Below are 21,874 nucleotides of genomic sequence, written 5' to 3'. Positions count from 1 at the left end.
CTATTAAATCTCACCCTACATTTCTATCAGGTGGTGGAACATATTAGCGCTCTCTATATCTCTGTGTCTATATATATATAAGCACTGCAGGGGGGCAGATGTAAACTGTGCAGAGAGAATTCGATTTTGGTGAGTTATTTTGTTACTGTGCATGTAAAATACTAACTACTTTACTTTTACACTGCAATATAGATCTCACTTTGAAGTAAAACCCCACCCAAATCTAACTATCTCTGCACAAGTAACATCTGCCCCACCTGCAGTGCACATGGTTTTGTCCATCTAAGAAGAAATTTGCCAGAAGGAACCAGAATAACCCCCTTTGTTTGGTGATTTAATTGATCTTATCAATTTGGAGGGACAGGCATCACTTCAGTTCTCCTCGTATATTCACAATTACTTTTAAGAATTTAATCTTTTAAGAATAATGCCTTAAGTATGGTAATTTGGTTGTATACTAAATGAGAACACATTTTTAAATATAATGGATTTTTAATCCTCTGTTCTGTACCCTTGATTGAGAAACAATCTGCTGTATATCCTGTATCAACCTATACGTTTTTTGTATGAACAAAGTTTTTTCTCTACTTCACTGGAGTTTGGACATTAAAACCTGAATATTATGGCTTAAATCATACTATTTATGTGCCATACTAGTATTGTCTTGTGTATTCTAACTTCTGTTCCCCAGCCTTGAGGGAACACAGTGGTTGGGTTGCCTCTCAGTATCTGTTTAAGTTCTAAAAAAAAAAGCAGTGTGGAAATCAGAGCTCTGATCCCTTGGATCATTTAGTCTGAAAAAGCTTGTGTGAAACGATCGTAGGCTGTAGTTAGAGAGGATACTATGTGTACTTAGCTTAGAAAGCATAGCGAAAATGTAACACTGTCATATAGTGAGTGGCCAGTGGCGTAGCTTGGTTTGGGGCGCCCCCCCCCCGCCGTTAATGGAGGGCGCCTCCCCCCCTCCCCGCTGGCCTCCCCACCCCGGCCGCCGGTGCACGGTGCCCCCCCATCGCCACAGGCTTACCTATCTGCGCGTCCAGGCTCCCCGCTTGGCTTCAATTAATAATTCTATGCAGATGGACCACAATAAAATGGCCACCCCCATACCGCAGACAGTTTCAGAGAACTGTCTGCTTTATGGGGCGGCCATTTTATCATGGTCCGTCTCCATAGAATTGATTGAAGCCAGGAGGGGAGCCAGGACGCGCAGACAGGTAAGCCTGTGGGGGATGGGGGGCGGGGGCATTACTATAGCACCGCAGCCCCCGGGCGCCCCCACATGCACAGCGCCCCCCCCCCCCCCCTGCGACTGCGGGGGCTGCGGTGCTATAGTTACACCACTGTGAGTGGCAACCTTAGCAGTTTCAATCTGATACACAATATGTTATGTTATGAATGTTAACAATGCTAGCCTAGGAGAGGGGAAGAAGTTTGCAGTTCAAGCCGGGTGAACACTGACAGTGTGACCCGGAGAACCGCTGACTAGCGGTATCAGCGTGCACTTCAAACTATTCAACAATCATTTAGAGACATATAGCCCGGCAGTGAAAGAGGGTAGAGTGTACTTTACTACACAGACCCCTTGATCTCTGCAGGCTTATTAGTACCACGCTGTGGAATACTTATTATAGTAACCTTTGCCTCTCCCGATTAGTGGAGCCAGCAGCCGGCACAGCACAGCACTGGCAATAAATTTTTATTCAAATATGTATACTTTAATATGGAGATGATTCCCCTATTGCAGCTCCTGTATAACAGCTTCTGTGATGCTTTTTAATGTGGAGTACAGTACTGTGTTTTTCCGATTTAGGTATAAATTTGCATTTTGCAAAATTTATAGTCAATTAATAAAATCATCAGTGTTATTTCATTCTGATCTGTGGTAGGGCTGCATTTTAATAAGTAATTTGGTGGACCAAAAATGATATGGGGGAACATAGAACTGAACATGCATAAACATACCTAAATCATAATTATGTGAATTATTTTGCTAAATAGTTATATAAAAACATAAAAACATTATAGCAGCTACAGTGTATTTAAACCCCTTTAATGTAAACAGCTGGAATGTATTTCAGCAGTATGTTACATATTGCGCACTGATAAATATGTTGATCCATTTCTTGCATATTATCAGGGAGGTACAGTATAACTGTCTCACTGGAGCAGAGACAAGAACCCTGGGTAGCTAACATATCTGCCTTGCAAAGAAAGTGCAGAAACAAAATAATTTCACTTGCAGTAAAATCGCTGTTCAGATTTTATTAAGTGTAAATAAAGGATATGATTCTAAAGACTACTCCAGGTTCTTATTTCAAATAAGTAATCTTAAAAGTCGAAATACAATTTTGAAGCGGAAAAACGGATCAGGCTGGTGCACCTGTCAGCATAATTTCCTCTGTATGTTTAAAATCTACTGAACCGTTGGAATTGCATTTTCTGTAGCACAGAGTGTGTTGTTTTTAATGCTAAGAAATTATATGCTTTCATCCATATATCATAATATTAAACACACAGATAACAAATCTAGCAGAATGACTTTAAAATAGCCCAAATATTTGTAGCAGGTCCTTGAGGTGTAAAATTGTGCAGGATGGAACTGGCCCACAGGCATACAGTGGAAACCCCAGATTGGCCCCACTGCCAGGGCCCACTCCTCATCTAGGGATCAGGTTGCAGACACCTGAATTATACATACAGTATGTTACCTTATACGGCCCTGGACTACAGTATGATGTATTTTCTACAGTGCATTGCAATAGTATTATTCAACATTACATTTTTATTCAATATTTTCACAATAACAATAAGGGGTCAAATAAAAAAGAGGGTAAATTGAGGGGAAAGGTTATACAAAGGCATTAGTTAAACATTAAAAAAACAAGCAAACTAAATCAATCACACTAAATATTGGAGGCATCTGATGAGGACTCATTCAAATTGAATCGAGAAGACAGAGTCTGTAATGTGGAATGTGAAGGTGGAGGTGGAGCCCTCTTTCCCTCTGTAACATAGACATGCCATGGAAGACATTTCATAATAGGACAAGGGTGTGTCATGGAGTAAGGGACATCCCTGGTCTACATTTCACAATGCAATTGGATTTTAGAAATAACTTTGTGAAATAAGCGAATGGAAGGGGATTTCCGGTGTTGTGCAATAATGGTTCTAGCGGACAACAGGATATGGCCTAAAACATATCGAGCACACTTAGGTACTATGCAAGGGTGCCAATGTAACAGAGCCACAGAGGGATCTGGGAATAATGTTAAACCTAAAACATCATGTTTAAGGGTATACACTGTAACCCAGAAAACTTAGTAATTGCAGAGGCACCAGCAGAGTTTAGAGGTAGCAGGCAGTGGCGTAACTAAGGCTCAGCAGCCCAAGCCACTGCGGGGGGGAGCCAGCAATATGTAGGTGCAGTGTCACCGCACAGTACCTGTGAATGCAGGAGCTGGAGGCAGGAGGAGAATGCCGGAGGAGAATGCCGGGGGCTGAGTGTTGGCGGCACAGCAAGGTATGCAAAGTGCTCCCTTGCTGAGATGAGGCTGGTGCCCGGCTGCTGCAGCTTGCACCCGTCTGTGACACTGACAGCAGCGAGGCCAGCTTCATACATAACGATCTCCCTCTCCTCCTGCCCCTGCCACACTTCGCTTGATTCATACAGACTGTGGCAGGCTTTACAATCAACCTAAATCCTCACAGTAAAGCATATTACAGTGAGGCTTTAGATTGATTATAAAGGCTGCCACAGTCAGAAAATGAGCTGAAAGAAATTACTTACAGGAACTTCGCTGTGTCCAGAGTCCAGACACCTGCTCCTGAAGCCTGCCTGCTAGGTCTGAACTTCTCTGTACTGTCTGTTTAGTGGGGGAACAGGAAGATAAGGGATAACTGTGATGGGAGGGACAAGGAGGCATAATTGTTACGGGTCATAGGAGTGATGATAGAGATGGGGGACAGGAAGTATTATGTATGAAAACAAATATAATTAATGTATGATAGGAAGGGGGGGGGCGCAAAATTTTTTTTTGCAGGGGGGCGCAATATTTCTAGCTAGTAGCAGGCCATATTTTATGTAATTTAGGTGGGGTGAAAAAGTCTATGGAGCAATTTAACATGCATTTCAGTATGGTTGGTACAATTAGATAAGGAAAATGAAGAGAAGTGAATAGTTTTCCATTGTATGAGAGTAAAAGTACAATGAAGGTCATTCGCTCAGTTAAGTTGAGCAGGAGACTTAAGTCGACATTCTGATCGGTTCGCCGATGTAGAAGATCTGCACATGCGCATAAGTGAATATGTGCATGTGCAGGTCTTATCTGCGGGCACCCTCAGAGACTTGCATAGTCTCTGGGGCGCTCGCAGGAGGGTGGGCATACAGGAGGCTGGCAGGGGAGTTCACATGTGAATGCCCAGCGTTTCCTTGGCGTACCCAGGAAAACACCTGGAGCATCCAGGAAAACACTGGGTGTCCCCATGCAAATAGGGGCAGGCAGCTGACTTCACCGGATGTCAGCTACCCGCCCTGTTCACGGAGCAGGTCACCGATAATCTAAGGCAGCAGAGAGTGACTTAGGTTAGCGAGAGCATCAGAAATTATTATTTTTTCTTTTTTTCATCCTTTACAAAGAAACCGATTGAGAACAGTATAGTGGCTTGAAGCTTTGCGAGCTAATGTGCTCAGGTGTCGATACTAGCACACAAAAAAAGTCAACCTTTCAGTGTGTTGTCCTTTTGCTTCTTTTGACCTTTTGGGATTGACCTAGGCATTGTTGGCCTAGACATCATTGACCTACTCTACCACTACTGCTGAGATTCTCCAACTATAAGTGTGGATGGGAAAGTCTGTTTAACAAGGACAGCTTCAGTACAAGTGCTGTAAAACATTCTGGCCTTGCTTGACACAGGTGACATACAGTAGATTTGCCTGTAATGCAGTAAGAGTCCTCTTACTGCTGCTAGCAAATATTGGGACGCACAAGCATGTGAGACATTAGCGTGTCCCCGTCTCCGCCATTTGCAAACTCCGCCAGCTTTCCCGATATGGCCATTTGGCGGAAACAACTAGAGCCGCTCCATCTATAGATGATGGATTTATATCTGATTTACTGTATTGTTAAATTGTTTTATCTTTATTCCAAACGGTTTGCTCTCTTGTACTGATTTCTGCCTCATATGTATTATTTCCAAATTCATGCAGTACCACTGCTTTAAAACAACTATATTATTACAGTGTGACAGTCCCGTTATTTGGAGACTGTTCCACTGTTCCATACCAAGGGTAGAAGTGTCCCGGGGGCAGGGGCATCAGTTGACAGAGCAGCTGGTGATCACTGAAGCAATGTTGTGCACAAGTGCACGGTATCTTTTCAGAGCAGGGAGGGTGGGAGAGAGCCGGGGCTGCCCAGCTGCTAGAGGAGTGCTGGGCACACCCCAAAAATGATGAAGAAGGGGGTCGCGGTGCTAGGCCATGCACTTTTACTCAAGGCCATGCCCACCTCCCACTTAGCTCCTTTCGGATTGGGGTGGCCACTTCTGCTGCTGCGGTGGGCTGCTCTGACACAAAGATTCAGTCACTGAGCCAATGGCGCTCTGCTGCATTTCACAAATACAATTAGCTGGGGTTATCTGTCACTCTGCCAGACCATGGTCAACTGGAAGCCGTAGCACTCGCCGACCTACTGTGGGGGTCTTGAGGTTGTTCCCTTTCCCCTGGGGTCACAATTCGGCCTCTAATTACAATCTGATATGGCATACCTGATAGTGAGTGTTGCATGGTGTTGACGATGACATTCATGCTAACCTGTTTTATGACATTTTGCAGGTCGACAGGATTCCAAGACGGTGTTGGTGATGGGTCACTCATTTGTTTATTGGGCCTCATGGTCAAGTTTGGATGCACTGGAGCTCATTGCAGGAGCTCCAATTGATGGCATTGCAGGACTTTAGGGTCCCTGAGGTGTTGATACTCCACCTCGGTGGCAATGACCTGGGGCAGTGTATGGCACTGAAGCTATGGTCCATTATCATTAGCGACTTGTATATTATGAGTGTCAGTTAGTTTGGTCCTCAATGATACCCAGGTGGGTATGGAGGAATGCAAGGTCTGGTCCTGACAGTTTTGGCATGCTCTTATAGGAAAAAATGTGGCGATGCATGTTGGAACATGTAGTTTCACAACATCTGGAGGGCCACAGGTTGAAGACCCATGTAGATGTAGATAGTGGGTGCACTCTCCCGACTTTAATATGTCATTATCCCATGATCCCAGATGGGAGATGGGTTACACCACCTGCACGGGTGGGTTGTGAATGGAGAGTTGATCACCAATGGTGTGTGAATTGTGTGTGGTGATCTCACCCCCCTTTCCTCTGCCCGTTCCACCACCATTTATAGTCAGATCATAGTTGTCAATCCATAAATTTGAAATTCAGTTTTGAAATGCCAACACTTGTGTCTCTATCTTTATTGTAGTGTTAAAAATATAAGGTTAAGCTGTTTACAGGTTAAGTTTGTTAAAGTGTATGCATAAGGATACCCGATGGTGAGTTTATGGTAAATGTAAAGTAAATGCATACGCTCTCAAAATCCTAGTAGTCATCACGCTACTGTGCATGTGGGATGTGCTGAATGTTCAAGTGAAAGTGGTGAAAGGTGGTGGTGGGATCCTATGGATCCCTCTCCCAGTGATATTGCGATATTTAGCTTATAGGCTACCATGTCCAAACATCAATGGTGTTAGCTACCGGGGACAAGCTATAAAATGATTTGCATTTAACAGCTTGGTAAATTCTGTAAGAAAGTAGTCCCTACATGGCTTTTTCTGCAAATAACATGTGGGGATTGCAGCAACACCGACAAATGTGCTACTTTGCAGGTGTTTTCAATGGGAGAACCTGCAAAGCATAATTGATAAATAGGCCTCTTAGTGTGAATGATACATATAATAAAGGTAAAAAACTAACTTGGATTACATTACACAACATTAATATGCTTTGTACAACTCTATATGCAGTATTAGAACACCATATAAATACTAATAAACTACAATAGTGGCTGCAATATCCTCTCTTATCTGAATACAAATCCCAGTTTATAGTATTTTATTACCTAGTTACACTTATTTAATGCATTGTGCCAGTTAGCTATCTAAACATATAACTAAAATTTAAATAAAGAAAACAAAGTGGAATTAATATGCTATGGTAAGAGCTGCCCCGGAACATAATGATTAATGCACTATCACGATTAGTTCATTTCTTTACATATTATCACTTTAAAATCATCGCAAGTTGCTACTCTAAGCTGCTTTACTGAATTTTTTCGTGTCTACTTATAAATCAGTCTAAATCCATTTAAAGTCATTTCAATTATGTTTTGCCTGCCAGCTTTTAATGCTCCCGTTTGCATCAAAGAGGAGGCAATTAAAGAATGTTGAAAAGCTCTTCAACCTAACAGGTGCTGCCAATCAATACTGTAGAGATACCAAGATGCCTTCAACTAATTAAAATAATAATCTAAAAGGAATTTAAAATCATGACTGCAAGCAATTTCTCCGAATTCTGTAGGCAATGGATATAACAGCAATTTGTGGAAGAGCCAATCAATTCTTCTTTGTGCCACCAACTGAAGTGTATGAATTTCCCTTCTGGCTTACAGAACATGCCCGGTCCGAATAACTTGTGTGGACAAATCAGGTGAACGTGTTTACATGTAAAGTTGTGCTATGCAGTGACATTTGTGTATTGTGGCCACAAGAATAAGAGCTTTTTGACAGTTTAGCTCAGTTCAATGAAAGGTCACAAAAAACATCAAAAGCCTGTTTGCATTGTACTACAATATATAAATGGATACATGTTTGGTGCTATTTCCTGAATCTTCATGCAATATACAAGATTGCTGTAGTGTATATTGCTGTAGTGTGTATATATATATATATATATATATATATATATATATATATATATATATATATATATACACACACACTAAACATCGGCACTCACATTTCCTAGTTTTGGGGTGCCCTATGGCTTGTGACCACATTGTTTAAACAGACATTGTAGGGGCTCTGCACACACTAAATTAACTGATAATAAATAGTGGAGATTTGGTTTATGAATTGATCAATGCATTTAAGCCTGCAGCCCCCTTCACGGGACCCCACTTTTCTGCAGGTCCTAACACTATCGCTAAAAATGGCTACAATACACATAGCTATCACATCAATGTTTGATTTTGATTTGATTGATATATATACAGAAACAGGAAAAACAGGAGCGAGAGAGAGAGTGAGAGAGAGAGAGAGCACAGACAGGTGGCATTCGGATACTAAAAATGACACCAACACAGTATTTGCTCAAACGTTTTCGATGTATTTCACCACTTCATCATCAGGACGTCATCACCACATCCTGATGATGAGGTGGTGAAATACATCGAAAGCATTTGAGCAAATACTGCGTTGGTGTCATTTTTAGTATCTGAGTGCCGCCTGTCTGTGCTGTTCATTTAGTCACTCTGTCTTGAGTGTCGTGGAGAGCACCGGAGCCTGTATCATCATTTGAATGGTGTGCTGTTGAACTTATATAATAATAATAATAATAATAATAATAATAATAATAATAATAATTTATTGAAAAAATGCATAAGTGAAATTCACAAGGAAGAAAATGAAGAGAGAGAAAGAAATACTCATAACTCACATACTACAATTCAAACATAAAATAACAGATGAAAAAACTGGTGGTCCGCCACTCCACTTATAAAAGGCAACTACCCTGGTGCCTTCTGGATACGAATTGTAAGAAGGACTCTGCTTAGCAAGCAGACAAACAGCGGCACTCATTGGGTTTTTTCAACAAAACGTGTATTGAAGACCAATGTTTCGTGAACTAGCCCCTTTGTCAAGGTGCAGTTGTTCACCTGCACCTTGACAAAGGGGGTGTGGTACAGGACTCAGACAGTCGGGATCCCGACAGTCATTATCCCGACGTGTGTGGCTTGTGACTTTTTGAAAAATCCACAAGCCTGTGGCGAAACGCGTCAGATGTTTGCTTTTAAATTTCCAGGACTGGACCAGGAGGTACCCCCTATTGCCACCCTTCACCCTGTTGCCTTCAGTTGTCCCAAGATTCAAATATCATCTAAAAGATCTGGTTGTTCCAAGATTCATCTACCACCCAAAGCGGCTTCAACCTGGATACCCACAAACAGCTTCCTCCAGGTGAGCCAGGGCCGGTGCAAGGCATCTATTCGCCCTAGGCAAACCTACAGGATAACGCCCCCCCACACACACACTACACCAACATCATATGATATGATATGATGTTGGTGTAGTGGGGGGGGGGGGGAGAATATGATGCCGACAGGGCCACCGACAGGGAGGTGCTATGGGGACAACTGTCCTGGGCCCGGCCACTGTGCTAAAGGGGTAGGGCCCGTCCCAGGCCACTCTTTCCCCACAGCATCCCTCTTGACTTTTCAGTACGTAGCTGCCAGGCCGACATGTTTCCTCACATTGGCGGGCTGCGCTTGATCCACAGCCCGCCACGCAACATCAGAGTGGCCTGATTGCGACTTAACTGCCCACTGCCTGCCTGCCCTGGACAATAAAACAGGCAGTGCAGTGGGCAGCAGGACAGCCAGGGGCCCCCACATGATGACATCACGTCGTGCGCCGCCTGGAGGACGAGGAGCTGGCGCCGCTGGCCAGCTGCGGCAGTATAGACCAGGGAGCTGACACGCTGCATATACTGTACATACTGTACAGCCAGCCATCGCAGCAGGGACCAGGGGGGACAGGCATCATTATACACTCGCTACTGCCTATAACATCGAGTCTGTGCAGCATGTACTGTACTCATTGTAAATGTCACTGGCTCATTGTCACCTTGTTCCTGCGTATAGCATTGTGCTGCCTCCCATGTACACCTCCATCCTTACACCCATTAGCCCCCTTCATATCCACTGTACCCCATAGTGCACATGGCCCTAATCATTTATGCAGCTTCATTATGCCACGACCCCACCTGCACTGGCACCTGGGGAAGCTGTGATTTGGGGATAAATGAAAGGAGCCTTGGGAGGGGTTTGGACGTAAACCTGGTGGAAGCCAGGCTGCTTCTGGCTGCTGTGGATGGGTACCTGGACGGGTGGGTGGGGGGAGGGGGGCGGGCGGCGGCGGCCCTGTGTCGGTGTCCAGCGTTGGGGGGGGGATTGACGCTGACTGACCGGCGGGGGGAGGGGCAGCCGCCATCCGCCGCAAAGTTTCCCGCTGGCTGCTGTAGGCGGTGGCCTGATTACCGGGTGACTGGGGACTGACATGTCTGTCAGCGGCTGGCAGCAAATTACATGGGTGGGCGCCGGCGGGGGGACGAGAGGGGGGTCTGAATAACTTACTACTCACCTAATAGCTGTTTGCTGTCTGCAGATGATCGCTGACGCTGCAGGCAGCTTCTTCTAGTTCTTCCTCCGGGCTCTCCTCTGCGGTAGCGTTACGTAGCTTCCTGCTGCTGCTGCTGCTGCTGCTGCAGCAGCTCACTACCACCCTCCAGTGGCCGGCGCCCTAGGCAAATGCCTAACCTTGCCTAGTGGTGGCGCCGGCCCTGAGGTGAGCACATCCATCCAGCCACCTGTTAGAGGGTTCCACATTCTGGGGACCCCTAGAGGATCGATAAGGACTCAATCTCAATGAGAAACCCACCACTCTGATTCAAGTGAGCCCTAGGATACACAGCTGCCTACAGGGTTAATCATCCAGAGAAATATGAGCTGCCCATTACCCAACCCTCAGTGGACATCTGGGGCCCCGTGACAAGGAAAGGGGTTTTTGGGTCCAGCTATACACTCTTCCCTTTGGAGCACCCCCACAGATTCCTCCAGCGGTAACTCTACAAGATTCCGTATACACTAGTGAGGACCCGTTTACGTCACCCCCTTCTACCAATTGGGACAATCATTTATTCAAGTGGCATCTAACGGTGGATAAGTAAGTGCACTTACCTCAAAAAGGACTTACCATCCAAAATTTAAAGTACCCCCGGATCCAGTGAATGTGTAAAGTGAGATACCCTCCTTTTTATTCAATTCTTAATTATTTTTTTTATGTATATGTATGTGATGTAATTTTATATGTGTTTTTTCAGTCTATATAAAAGAATCAATTTTTATTATTGACTCATAATTCATTGTGGTTATAGCGCTGCTTTCTCTTTGATTTTTCAAACTAAGCCTGTAACTTCACAGTTGGGAGCTGATTGGCTGGTGATAAAAAAACAGACACTTTTTCACTTCACCAAGCTTAATAAATCTGCCCCACAGCCTCTGGACAGATCCTTTATCAAAGCTTATCAAATGGTAGGTCTTGTCGGGCTACTGTATTCTTCCTACGTATACCGTAGTAAGCATGTAAATTGAGGCAGCAAACATTTAATTTTAGGTTCAGTTTTGGTTTTATCAAAGGGTTAACCCTTTGAGTGCCAAGCGAATTGGTCGAAGTACGTGTGAAAATTACTAACAAAATTTTATATTGATCATAATGACCTGTAATGTTTACCTTATATAGGAAATATAATCTTTTTTTAACACAGCGACGTGGGCATTTTTAGCGAATATTTTGCACATCTTTCACAGAGATGTTGGCACTCAAAGGGTTAAAAATGTATCCTAATAAAAGTATCAAACAAAACCCAAGGTAGTAAAACAATTCCTCTTTGAGAGGAGATAAAAACTGTTACCGGTAAATATACTAAAACATCTTAAAATTAATAGAAATGATGTTGCCCATATCTTCCAATCATATTATTTCCATCATTTTTTTTAGGATGTAATATAGACAGAATCTGATTGGTTGCAATGGGCAACATCACCTCTTTTCATTTTTAGATGCTTTAGTGAACTTAGCTCTAAATGGGCACTATCTAACTATTCATCTCATTTAAATAATCATTTGAAATCTCCTATTATGCATGTTATGAGTCAATGACTATCATTGTATCTGTTTTGGATAAAGTTTGACAGTGTGAAGGTTTTTGGTATGTCAAATTTTACCTTGTAGCACATGGACCCCAGTGGCGTAACTATAAATTTTGCTCCCCCCTGCCAAAAAATGTATTGTGCCCATATATATATATATATATATATATATATATATATATATATATATATATAAAAACACACACATATTATATATACTTTATACACATATACTTCTTTTAAATGTATTTCTTTATATAGGTGCAAATAAAAACGCACCTCTTCTTTTACAAGTCAGGTTTTTGTTGGTGAGGAGTGAAGACTGGGTCTGGGTGGACTGGAACACTCTGTCTTTCTTTGCACTGCTGCCAGAGGCTCCCTCCCTGCTCAGTATCCCGGCTCCTCTGTCTGGCCTCTCCAGCGTGGGACGTGATGACGTCACACGCATAGGTGATACTGAGGCAGAGTAACCAGCAGTCACTGCTGCTGCCTTACCATGTCACTTTGTGCCAGGCCACACCCCCACCCGCCCGCTCATTTGACTGCCGCCCGCCCGCCTACCCTCCCATTGGACAGCCGCCCGCCCATCAAGGCCAATGTGACAGTCTGACACTGAGTCTGTCAGACTGTCATGACTGCGCCCATGCCGCGGCCGCCTCTCTTGTGCGGGAGCGGAAGGCGGCGCACGGTCACCAGCAGCACATAATGTCAGTCTGACTGACACAAACCAGCATCTCGCCTTCCTCAGTGCGCCGAACGGGAGCGAGCGCCCACGCAGCACCTGCTCCACCAAGCAGTGTCGGGGGCTGCGTGGCGCAATCTACGCCACTGATGGACCCCCAATTACTCTACCACAATATCTTACATCAGACTGCAAATAAAATTGAGTATATTAATTTACGATTAATTATTGTGAGTAATTATAACTAAGCTCATGAAAATGCACCATGCATTGTGATAGCTTATATGACTGTATACCATCATACCTGCTTTTTTCTCTTTCTTTAATTCTTTCATTTTCGGCTTTTTTTCTTGCGTTGTGACTGAAAGTAATAAAATAAGCAGTTGTTTTTATTCCCCCAGTTACATAAAGAACAATAATGCACCAAATAAATGAAAAAACTATATCCCCTGTATGAACATTCTTATTAACTGTGTGCCACTTACCTTGACACAATTTTCTTTTAGACCTATGATTTTGCTAAAAGACTCACAAAGATGATCAATCTAATCATTTAGATACTACAATTACATAAAATGTGCTGATAATTAAATTTATTATCTTCTGCTGTCCCAGATTTTCCAGCCATGTGCATCCACAATGGAGAAGGAGAAGACAACTGAATGGCTGATGTGTTGTTGCATTGAGTCAATTAGTGAAATTTAGAGAGCTGGCATCTGGGGATAGTTCTTGGTGTTAAAGCTCTCCTGCAGATACAGTATCAAGCCAGCATAGAGGGATTGGCAAAGATGGCCCTGGTGCCATCCACAAGTCAGTCTTATTTAGTGGTCCAAAAAGACTGAAAACAGTTCCTAGCCTCAAGTGTCTGGGCAGCTAAAATGAGTTAACAATGCCTGAGTAGAAATGATTCACTAGATTCCCGCCTGCTGGCAAGGAATGCAGTGCTAAAGCCAATTCAATGATCCAAAACAGAGCTGATCATTCAGTTATAATAAGTCATCATTCTTTCACATCAGTACTGTCAATGTCTGTCCAATGTCTATATTGAAATCAATACTCTGATGTGCATTCAGCATGCTGCATCCATTGGTTGGTGCATGCTGATACTACTCTGCTCAACAAGGTGGTTATTTTGGTGCACTCTTTCTGACTAAATCCTTCTTAGATGGACAAAACCATGTGCACTGCAGGGGGGCAGATGTAACATTTGCAGAGATAATTAGATTTGGATGAGTTATTTTGTTTCTATGCAGGGAAAATATGGACTGCTTTATTTTTACACTGCAATATAGATCTCACTTTCAAGTAAAACCCCACCCAAATCCAATTCTCTCTGCCCAAGTTACATCTGCTCCACCTGCAGTGCACATGGTTTTGTCCATCTAAGAAGGAATTTGTCAGAAAGAGTGAACCAAAATAACCACCCAAGTTTCAGTTTTCAGTGTAGTTCAAGCATATTGTAGTGGAGCTTGGCTTGGATGCATCATCATATTTCATGCACTTATACAGAATTGGTACTGATACTTTGTGGAGGTGGGCTGTTAAGTCATGCACATTCTGTCTTTAGGCCTCTGTAAGTGCAGAGCTTATATAAAAAGCATATATTTACATCAATGTTCAGCTTTAAAGTTGTGCTCATTACGGGGCTAACCCAAGATTTAATTTGATCTCATTTGGGTGCCATGAGGGCATTTTGTTGTCTTACCTTCACCTGGGTTGTCCATTCCTTTTGCACTCCTACCCTCTCTGTCAATTCATGTGGTTGATATGTTCCTATATAATCTACTGCTTCATCTTTTTGTATTTGTGATTCATGTAACGGATTGCTTTGATTACACATCTATATTACAAGGCATCTTAAATCTAGTTTGCTGATCAGTCCTTTATATTCTGGGCAGGCTGATCGCTACTGGCCAAGATGGCATCTATTCTACTGGGCGGTTTTCAGGTGAACTGTATAAGAACATAGGACTTATGCTGAGATAAATTTTTCCATTGATTGTAGATGCTGTAAATGATCCTTGTAAGGGAACTGCAATTCAGGTGATTCTTCAGATTAAGACAGACTTAACAATCAAGTATAATTATTGTACGATATAAGTTTGGATCATTTAATCATATAGTGCAATATACTGTAGTATGGTTATATTGGACAGTATCAAAACTAAAGATAAATGTTTGATTAAAACATTTGGAATTAGTAATTTGGGGTAATATCTATATTGATCTGTAACAGGGAAAAATCTTAGTAAGACAGTGATGTCTCTTTTCATTGGGAGCTTTCTTTCTTGTAAAAGTGTAGGTCAGGGGGGCCACAACATTTTAAGTTTGAAGTAGACTAAGGTATAATTTTTTTTGGCCCCCTAAAAACCTAAATGTTGCTTACCAGGGGCAGCCAGACTTACTCACTACTATATCTATCTGTCTATGACCAACTGTAGCTGATAGTAAATATGCATCATGATTTTTGCTCAGTGAACCATACTGCCATACTGAAAAAACACTAAACATTTGGCTGTGTTCATAATGGAAGAGTAAAGGGGAATATCTAAAGTTTCAAGACAGCGGTTTTCAAATGCTTGATTTTAGAGTGTGTGTTTGTCAGGAGCAGGACAAAGATGTAATTAGCATGCAACAAGGTACTGTATAGTCAACATCATTCAAAGTGCAGACACATACAGAGCCAATGATCACAAAAAGCCATTTGATGCAGCATTACAGCCTTAGCTGTGTATTATTTTATTGATGTGGGCATTATTATGCAATCCAAGTCCACTACCCTGTGGATCATTGGAGCAAATCTAGGAGTCCTTGGGAGACAAAACTAAGCTTTTAAAGTACATACTGTGCTCTTAGACCTCATAGTACGATGTCTGGTAGCAACTGCTCACTTGTCTGTTTCCCCTACATATTAAGAATACAAATCCACAGACTTCTTAAGTTGCAGATTTACAAACTGCAGAAATGTGCATGCACATAGTTATTTGACCAGTCAGAGAGGCTTTGCTGGTCTTTAATTGATGTGTATACATAATTGAGACAGGTATGTGGAATGTTATCTTCCTGGGAGAGGGGATTTTGAACTTGCAGATGAGAGGTAAAAGTCTATTTTTTTAACCTTTGTCAAAGTCATAGAAAAAAAAACTGTGTAACTACTAAACATGCATTTTTCTGTACCCCAAGGACTTTAATTTAATGAAAAATGTGGTACCCACTTAGCTATTTGCTAAGTGGGCTATTCTGCATAGGAAAATTGCATTGCATCGCATCTCATGGGCCATTGTAAGTGCCGATGCAATGCGATGCGATTTTCCTAGGTATTTTATTCAGTGCTCTTTTATTTATATTGTATAGGGTGTACAATGCCATTAGGTATACAATGACATACAATGAGGTTTTAGGCACTCCCCTACTATCCACGTCACCTCCGAAGCATGGCGAGTGGCAGCGAAACGCATCCTCTGACCTTTTCATACCCCTACTATCCACCTCGGCTTGGAGATTACTTTATATAGTGTGGCGAGCGCAGCGAAACACCGATCCAGAAGTGTGGCGAGCGCAACGAGCCTGTCCCGGGGACGCGGAATACATGTAAAGTAATCCACGTCCCCTCACGGGGCGCACTGCGCTCGCCACGCTTCAGGCTCAGTGGCTCGCTGCGCTCGCCACACTATATAAAATCAACTCCACGCCGGCGTGGATAGTAGGGGTATGAAAAGGTCGGAGGACGCGTTCCGCAACGCTTCGGGGTGGCGTTGATAGTGGGGGGTTGCCTAAAACCTCATTGTATGTCATTATTGTATACCAAATGGCATTGTACAGGTGCGATGCAAATCAATGCGATGCGATTCCCCGGGGCTAAGAGAGCAGTGAAAAAATTACATAGGAAAATCGCATCGCACGGCCTTTATAATGGCCCATGCGATGCGATTTTCCTATGGTGCCGTACGTAAGAAATTTGAAATGTGATAATACACAAGTAGCAAAACTGCTATCATTTTTTCAACCAATACTAATGACATTCTATATGGTCTTGCTATATCAAAGGTCACTTTTTTGGGTCCAGGATCAGTGTTGTCTTAACAACATTGTAGACCCTGGACAAAGCAATGCAATGGAGCCCCTAATCGCCCATTCATGGGACCCAAGTAAACTAAATCCTAACATCCCCCTTCTGAGGTCTTGCTTCATACAGTGATTGGCTGGAGTCAGGTAGAGAAGGCTGCCTGGCCGCTCTGATTGTTTGATTGTTTGACCACTATCTGCCCTGCCTAAAGGCATCAGGCCCTTAGTACACATGCGAGAGACCATCCTGCATTGAAAGTCTGCTACTTTTATTGATTGCTGGCCAGACGCAAGGTAATTGATTGGAAGTAGTGTCTGGGGGTGGTAATCAAAGAAAAATGCTAGGAGTGACAGGGAAAATGCAGACATTTTTCATTTTCATTGCAACTGCCCAAGAAAAGGGCCATACACACTGGGTGACTTTGAGCTGTAAGCAGATGAGTTTCATACCTTTTGAGCAGCTTTCTGCTCAAATACCACTCAGTGCCTTCCAGCGATGAGTCGTGAGCACTGATGCATTCTCCCGCATCATCGGTGGCCACTACCACTCATCTGCTGATATTACCATGTTTTCCTTCAACTGGGATCCCACATGGTTACAATTGGAGAAGTGGACCGAACTACTATCAACATAGGTAAGTATCTGTGTGTATGGGCTCCCTATGTAATAATGTTTTATTTCTCTGGTGTATGTGTGCATTTATTTAACTATGTGTACTACTGTGGGACTACAAATCCCAGTGGGCCCTTTATTGCCCTGGATGCTGGGACTTGTGGTTCTCCAAGTCCCTGCATGCGGTGCAGGCTTGCTGGGACCCAGGAGGTTCTTCTTTTTTTACACTTGGCATCAGCCCAATGGCCACAGCCCGTGGCCATTGGGGACAGCCCAGGGCTTCAGCATGGGCAGGCAAGTTCTGGAGGGGGGACTCCTTCTTTAGATGGGTCCCCACTTCCTCAGGACCCCTGCCCATGCTGACTGGTCAGGGGGAGAAGGCTTTGGCCGGGGTGACTTGTATAAAAAGTCTCCCCCCTCCCCGGGTGTGGCATTACCCTGCTGGCTGGTGTGGCCCGGTGCTGGTTCTTGAAATACGGGGCGACCACTACTCATTCTGTCCTCCGTATTATGGAACCCTATTTGTTTTGCCCCTTGATTTTATGAAACCAGGACCGGCTCTTTGAGCCCAGGGCTGGTTATGCTCAGGAGGCGGGACCCCACAACGTTTTTTTTACACAAAATCGCAGATTTTCATGACTGAAAATCACACCATATCGCACTTTTTGCCACAAATTTGCATTTCATTAAATAGTCGAATTCCAGCAAAACAATGCGATTTTAAAAAGTGCAATATGGTGTGATTTCGGAAAAGCGATAAAATCGCATCCTATTAAATGTCACCCAAAGTCTTACATTTGAGGGTTACATGCTAAAGCAGCCAGTATTTACCGTGCAAAGTAAAAATATATAGATTTGCTTCCCTTGCATGGCAACATTGTTTGTACCAAATATAAAGCCTGCTTTTTTGCTTTACTTTCAAATCAAAATCTGTTCCTGATCTGCACATGCATAGTGCTATTCATCACAAAAGAAAACTGCTAAAATATTACTCCAGTGTCCCCCTCTAAATCAAGATCTGAATCTGGTTATCCTCATGTTGGCTCAATTTCCATTTATCAATATGCATTTCTACTTCTTCCCAGAGTATTATTCCTGTACCCACTTAGGCATCTCTACCAATACTCATTCTGTATTTGTCCCTAGTATACACACATCAGGCACAGCTTACAGCCTCACATTATTGCATACCTGCTTTCTTTGTCTCTTTAATGTCCTTTTCTTTTGTTAATTTTTTCTTTGGCTCTTCTTTTGCTACAAAGAAATAAATTACATTTCAATTATATGTAGCAGCAAACAGATTCCTGGATTTTCTAGATTTTATTTTACCGATTTTGAGCCACCATGCAATTGTTGGCATGCTGGTTCTCACGCCCGTAAAGGTGTTTTTTTATTTACATTTAAGAGAAAGACTAAAGATTTAAAATGTAAATTAGGGTGTATATTTTCAGCATAATTTTGATTGGTTGTTTCTTGCTTTTTGAAAAGAATAAAGTGTAGAAAACAAGATCAACATTCGCAAAATAAAACATAATAAATCACTGAGAAAAGTTATATAACAAAAGGTACTATACAGGGACAAATGTAGGATTTGCAAGAGGAGGTTTCCATATATATAGTTTCACGGCGACAGCATGGCCGCGCGCTACTTCCGGGTCGGCGTCCCCTCGCGCTCGCCACACTTTCTAAAATATACTCCATGCCAACGTGGATAGTTCATACCCCACTTTCCACGTTGGCATGGAGTTGATTTTAGATAGTGTGGCGAGTGTAGCGAGCCACCGAGCCAGAAGCGTGGGCGAGCGCAGCGAGCCCCGCAAGAGGACACAGACCCGGAAGTAACGTGTGGCCATGCTGCCGCAGAGAAACGAAAAAAGTACCATATATATATATATATATATATATATATATATATATATGTCATGGGGCAGAATACATCATATCATAGTAGCTGATTTTCTGGCTGGGAGAGGGAGCCATGTTAGCTGATATGTAGTTGGAGTGGGGTTGGGGGGATCATGGCTTGGTTTAGGGGATGGCTTGGGGCCATGAAGAGGTTGTGTGTGGGAGAAGATGGAGTGGTTACGGTGACCCACCGGATCCACCCTTTTCACTCAATAAGTCGGAATCTGGGCTCGGGGTGGTGTATGACTGTGGGGGACATACCCACTCTTCGGGGAGGCCAGGAGCACCACCCTTTTTAATTGTGTCGATATTTTATGCATGGTGAATGTGTCAATGTTGACCATCAAGTGTTAACATAATGATCAGTAACAGAGTGACTATCATATTTAAGAGGAAAATTGTATATAACTATATGTTGTTATTTTTTATTTTTATTGTTCTACCCATGATGTTATATTACTACATATAATACGTTAAATTAAAATGTTGAATATGATATCCTCAAGTATGGAGTTCCTTGTTTCTTGTTCTTTCCTAAACAATATTCTAGTCTAACGCCCTGTACACATGGGGCGATGGGGGAGCTGGTGCTGAACGATGTGCTAAAGCAAGGATTGATCAGCACACATCGCTACACACCCGTAATGTGTAAAGAAAAGGCGTTTCAGAGTGCGCTGACAACAATTACACAATAAAAAACATTCAATATACTTAATGGTATTTCATAATCCGTAATTTGAACTTCCAGAGAATGATGTTGACCCAACGCGTTTCGTCACCATTACTTCATCAGGGGTGAAGGAAGCAATTTATAATCAGAACCAATTTGTGCATAGATCATTGTAAAAGAAACTATCTCATAAGAATTGTGATTCTGCAATAACGGTCCCAAATGGTGGAATAAATGATAAATGGGGACAATCGCCAAGAACAATTGATTAAAAGTAGAGCTGAATGTGGCAAATCAGAACCATATCAAGCAATCACAACCAGTTTGAAAAATAGCAGAATAGATCCATATCAGGAATCCAGTACTGATTTTGAAAGTATTGGCCCCCATCCTATTCCACTGTTCACCCATCACCAGGGAGCAATTTCCTTTTGGGCCCAAAAGAGGACAGGACACAGCTGAACTGAGGTGACCTTTTTGGGACTATTATCCCCTACATACAGAATGCCGCAGCACCAATTTCTTGTATATCCACATTTTACATGCTATTATTACTATTAATATTCTTAAAGCCACAGGCTAAAAAAGTGTGCACTGATAATATTACCTTGTGAATATATTTTTTAATCATAATAAATATCCATGTTTTAATCCATGCATGATTGAGCAGTACTGTACAGCGCAACCACCCCATTTTTCTTTTTTTGGCCCCCAATATAGTAGTAATCAGTTATGGGGTTCAGGCCAATATAGAATAACAAGAACTGGATGTGCTCTCCAGGGATCCAAAAACAGTAGGGGCTTTTTCCTGTTTCTGTGTGTGTGTATGTATATATATATATATATATATATATATATATATATATATATATATATATATATATATACATACACACACACATACTGAACTGTAATATATATACTACATGAACAAACTGAATTGATTCTTAGCGCCCTCTGAAACTATTGTTCTTTTTCATATATATATATATATATATATATATATATATATATATATATATATATATATATATATATATATATATATATATGCTACCACAATAGTGTCAGGCGCCCTGTATTACAATGATAATTTCTGTCTTTCCATACGCACAATACTATTCCATAAGAACCATACATAAATTTTCGTGTATAAAAATGCTGTTTATTAAAACATAAATTATTATGTTTTTTTAAAGAAATTATTATGTTTATTATTTTTTTTTAAAGAAACTGATCTTTATTTCATCGGCTAGATGAAAAGGTGGACCACACTAATTAAGCCAAACATCTAGCACCCTATTACAGGTAAATGAAAAATTGGGAGTTACAAACAAGCCATCTGTATTTATAGTACCATAATACATACTAATGGCGAAATTTCACTCTGAAGGAACAAAGTGTATCCCTATATAAGATCTACTCTAATCCAGAGGTACCAGAAAGATCCAAAAAGAAGACAATACTTTAAAAGTCGTCATCCTTTTGAACAGAGGTAACAAACTCTCTTTCTCTATTTAAACAAAGAAACCCACTAGGTCCTTTGAAAGTCGATCCTATCGCTCTTATTCCTCCTCACCTTTTCTCCCCCCCCCCCCCCCCATTTTTTTGGCCACTCACAAAGACTAATAAAAAACCTAAATACCATACAACAGGTTATGTCTTGGGTGGTGTCCAAAATTAAAAATGTAAAAAATGTAAAAAATTAGAAGAACTGTTCATATATTAATAATGTATGTAATGTCTTTCCCATGTAAAGTTCTTACTGTCGTATTCTATCTTTATAGATTACTGTGTAAATGTCTTTACCCCTGATGAAGTCTTGCTAAAAGACGAAACGCGTTGGGTTTCAACTGTAAAAACAAAGAGTGTACTCCTATGATAAGAAGAACCTGATTTTAAGCAATTTATGTTTTAATAAACAGCATTTTTATACACGTAAATTTATGTATGG

The 21,874-nt window shown here is 42.0% G+C and overlaps 1 protein-coding gene across 1 annotated transcript in view; it reads right to left on the bottom strand.

The window, feature by feature from the left end:
- TRDN (triadin) overlaps nt 1-21,874 on the bottom strand; it is a 427,364-nt gene that overhangs the window by 148,527 nt on the left and 256,963 nt on the right. The window contains exons 21-22 of the mRNA XM_083174940.1: nt 18,537-18,599; nt 12,972-13,028 (exon numbers count right to left, since the gene is read on the bottom strand). Of these exons, the coding sequence (XP_083031066.1) occupies nt 12,972-13,028; nt 18,537-18,599 (120 nt within the window). The remainder of the gene's footprint in view (nt 1-12,971; nt 13,029-18,536; nt 18,600-21,874) is intronic.

Source organism: Crinia signifera, chromosome 3, assembly GCF_055691185.1.
Source record: "Crinia signifera chromosome 3, ASM5569118v1, whole genome shotgun sequence".
Classification (NCBI taxonomy): Eukaryota; Metazoa; Chordata; class Amphibia; order Anura; family Myobatrachidae; genus Crinia; species Crinia signifera.
Note: the sequence above shows the minus strand (reverse complement) of the source record. Positions and strands in the feature narration are given on the sequence as shown.